The sequence below is a fragment of the Curcuma longa genome, chromosome 6 (genome assembly GCF_044706935.1).
Source record: "Curcuma longa cultivar G26 ecotype Majalengka, Jawa Barat chromosome 6, ITB_CL_G26_1.1, whole genome shotgun sequence".
Lineage (NCBI taxonomy): Eukaryota > Viridiplantae > Streptophyta > Magnoliopsida > Zingiberales > Zingiberaceae > Curcuma > Curcuma longa.
The window spans coordinates 2308330-2312681 of NC_133866.1; the positions used below are offsets into that span (position 1 = coordinate 2308330).

The following is a 4352-nucleotide window of genomic DNA, read 5'->3' on the forward strand; positions in this document are numbered from 1 at the left end:
ATAACCAATTCTTCTCATAAGATTTATTCCTCTCTAACGTAATTGTTCGGACCTTATATGAAATCTTTCTTAAACTGCTTCACAATATTGACAAAAATAAGTGGATCTTATAAAATTATTAATGGATAAAAAGCTGATAAGTATTAGATTGCTATTTCCAAATATTTAAAACCCTTTTTTTATATTATATTGATTGGATTTGTTAACAAAATTATATATATATTTTATATCTATCTGCTATATTTTCGATAACTTAATTAAAACCGCCGGCATCTCCTTCAAATAGCTACCGACTCCATGCAGCAGAGAATAGTTCGATCCGGATTCCCGACGACGCCTTTGCTCGCCTGATGACGATGGGCCACTACAAGCGCCGACATGAGCAGGCAAGCGCGCCTGAGCCTGAGGACCTCCTCACTTCCCTCCAAGATGACCTACTCATCTCCATCCTCTCCTTCCTCCCTATCAAGCAGCGTGTTGCCCTCTCCGCCGTCTGCACCCGCTTCCGCTGCCTCCTCCCCTTTATCCCCCGACTCGACTCTTTCCGCCTCGAAGTCGAGTGCCCCTTCGACTGCGTCGACATCCACCGACAGTTCACCTTCCACCGTGCCCTGATCCGCCAATGCCACATCGTCTTCCGCGACATCACCTATTTATCCAAACGCCTCCAGCGGGTGCTCCTCGAGGACCTCGTTGAGGCAGGCGTCCAAGATCTCATCCTCGAAACCTCAGGCACGATCAGATGGTGGCATCACGTCGACGTGGGCGTCCAAGAACTCAACGGCGGGGGAATTTCCGACTTCTTCGGCATCAAGTCGCTGAGGAGTCTCTCGTTGCACAGAATCATGGTGGGATGCTTTGATGGCCGCCCCTTTCAGCCCATCGTTCTCACCCATCTCACCTCTCTCAAAATGGAACGTTGCATTCTTTTCCAGAATGATTTCCTGCGCGCCTTCCTCGCCTCCTGCCCTTTCCTCGAGACTATGCATTTCATCCGTTGCTTTGAACACGACGCGAGCAACGTAAGCATCCACTCCGCCTCCATCAAGCATCTAGTCCTATTACACAAGAGTTCCCGCATCCGCACCATCGACGTCCGCTGCCCAAAGCTCGAGTCGCTCATCGTCAACGTCGCCGCTGAGCTACACATCGAAGCTCCCAAGGCCCAGAACGCCTCGTTACTTTTCGGCCTTGATCCGCCGGTAGATCCTCCAGATGCATTGACGAAGCTTCTCGGAACTTCTTTTCGAATCGATGAAGCTTGGCTCATGCTGAATTCTAGCACGATCCCAAACGTGAGAGGAGATCGATCGATCATCGATCGATAAACTTGACTTTCTTAATCTCTATGCACACTCTAACATAATTTGCTTTGATTGTCAGGGTTTAGCAGCAGAAAACGAAATTGATAGACTTATTTGTCCGGAAGACAAAGAGGGCTTCGTGATCTTCAACCTCGACTTCGATCTGAAAGATCAATCATCAACTATGATATTGACTCAGTTTCTAGAGAAGTGCAATCATTGTAATACCGAGTTTGATATACGTGTAGATTCTACGCATATACAGAACACCAATGAAATAGCAAGGGATGATCACTTGATTCATGGCTCTACAAATGTAGAGCTAATTAAACTACGGATGATCATGCCTAAGAAGACGTTTGAAGGGTTTCTTTCGAATCAGAAAGAGATGGAGGAGGAATTAAAGCAGATGGGATTGCAAAAGCTGAAAAGTCGCACCAGCAGAGAGCAATTCAATGATATATTAGCTTCCAATGAGTCTCTAGTCGAAGTATCCACCAGTATCACTAATTGCATTGAAATGAAATTTTAGTGTTGCTAATTAATTTATTGTAATCGATGAATACAAATGTTTTCATCAGAGGCAGCAATAAGTGGAGGTTATTGTAATCGATCAATACAAATTTTAGTGTTGCTAATTTATTGTAATTCATAGAATCATGCCAATAAGATGAATGCTGAGATAGAGGATGCAGAGGTAATGATGTGAATGTTTGCCGACTGATCTGGTACGTAGCTATTAAAGTGGAGGTTAATTTAGTTCGATCTGCACACCCAAAAGTAAATGTTAGAGGCCAGGCACCATAAATTATTTCTGATAAGATCGATCTCTTTGATGCTTAAGTTACTAATGGTGTATGTACTAAACAATAGAAAAGTATTAAAATTAGAGTTTCATTAATCTCTAAATCACACACTTAATTACTTGAGTATCTATATGAATTAGGTTGATAGATATACGTGGAGATTGTTACCATGATCTTTGAGAAGTTTCTTAGTCAATCATTTCATGATTAGCTCTAGGACTAACACTAATAATCTTCCACTGACACTGGTGTCAATTACTAAAATATCTAATACCAGTGACCAATGGTGGAGCCAGGTTTAGACCTGTGTCCGGGCTAAAATCGTTTAACAAAAAACCTACCTGGGCTATAATAGAAATTATTATTATTATTTTAATTTTTTTCACTTGCATCGTCTCTTTCATCTTATGAAATTTTGAATGGGCTCCCGGGCTAAAGCCTCCGCCCTTGCCAGTGACCTAGTGTGACCATCATTCTTCATCTATGCCAAAGCCTTAGTCAAATGATTTGCGATGTTAGCATTAGTCGGTACTGTGCATATCCTCACATCTCCTTTATCAATGATCTCTCAAATGAGATGGAATCGTCGTAGTATGTGTTTGGATCGCTAATGAGAGCGTGGTTCTTTAATCTATGTAATAGCCCAATTGTTATCACAGTAGAAGTATATTGGGTTCGCTATACTAGGAATCACACCAAGCTCTATACAATGAACTTTCGAATTCAAACAACTACCTTTATGCATCAAAGGCAGCAATATATTCGGCTTATGTTGTAAAATCTGCGACTGCATCTTGCTTCGAACTCTTCCAATTCACAGCATCACCATTCAAGCAAAATACATACCCTGACTGTGATCTAGAATCATCTTTGTTAGTTTGAAAGCTTGCATTACCGTAACTCTTTACAACGAGCTTTTCATCGCTTCCAAATATCAAAAAATATTCTTTTGTTCTTCATAAGTACTTAAGAATATTCTTAACAGCTGTCCAGTGACTTTCACCTGGATCTGTCTGGTATCTGCTCATCATGCTCATTCAAATCAATAAGTATAACATCATCGTGGTCAAAAAGAGAAATGAATATCTCTTAGGTTGACAATGTATCCTATCAGATCTGCATAGAGCTTGATCTACTTGAATATGTTGTTGCTCCACAACTTCTTGTGTAACAAACTCATGATCCACAATACTTTGTGATGCCTATTCAATTTTCATCAAGGTCTCAGTATTATTTTCTGCATCTTAAATTTCTTCAAGATGGATTTTATTCCTACAATAACAATGGATAATTATTTTCGTCTCTACAATAGCAACGGATATTTTTTTCATCGCTAAATCTGTTGCAAAAACCTCAAAATTACGACAAAAATAGCGACGAAAGATATATCCGTCACTATCATAATGACGAAATTATTTAATTCGTCGCTATTAAAGGGACAACATTAATAAATATTTTAACAGAAACATGACTTAGCGACGGAAATTTTATTCTATCGCTATGTTAACAACGAAAATAAAAACTTCCGTCGCTACTTAGCAACGGAACAAAACTTCCATCGCAAAATAGCGATGGAAATTTATTTTTCATCATTAATGTGTGGCTAAATTAAGGGTTAGCCGAACCCTATTATAGCGACGGGGTACCGACGGAATTAATATTCCATTGCTAAGTAGCGACGAAAGTTTTTATTTCTATCGCTACCAAGCGACGGAAGTTTTTATTTCCGTCGTTAACTTAGTGATGGAATAAAATTTCTGTCGCTAAGTCATGTTTCTGTTAAAATATTTATTAATTTTAGGTGAGTTAACTATGTAAGTTACAGAATCAATAATTATCTATATAGGAGTATAAATTTTTGATCTAATAATAGAAGTTATTATTTTAGGTGAATAATCGTAGATTATCAAATGTGGATGATGGAAGGATAATCAATCTTGCATCTGGACCCCTCCGTAAAATACAAGTATATTCTGGTTACTATGTTAACGATTTTAAATTCCACGTGAGACAATAGAAATCACAAAGATTGACTTTTAATTCTGGTGATTACTTAAAAGGATATATCAATAACAATAACGTAACTTAGAATTTGATTATTACGGGAGACTCGAGGAAATTATTGAGATTGAATATCCTGCCTTATCCATAAAAAGGTGTGTGTTATTCAAATGTTCTTGGTATGATCTAACTCTCAGAACAGGAACCAGATACACTCAAACTACAATTTCGTTGAGGTTAA

General features: G+C 39.0%; 1 protein-coding gene across 1 annotated transcript; it reads left to right on the plus strand.

Moving 5' to 3' along the window:
* Positions 1 to 350: 350 nt before the first annotated feature.
* On the plus strand, positions 351 to 1836 carry LOC141831248 (uncharacterized). Its single transcript, XM_074718659.1, has 2 exons — positions 351 to 1295; positions 1384 to 1836. Exons 1-2 carry the CDS (start codon positions 351 to 353, stop codon positions 1834 to 1836), a joined length of 1398 nt encoding a protein of 465 aa, XP_074574760.1.
* The last annotated feature ends 2516 nt before the right edge of the window (positions 1837 to 4352 follow it).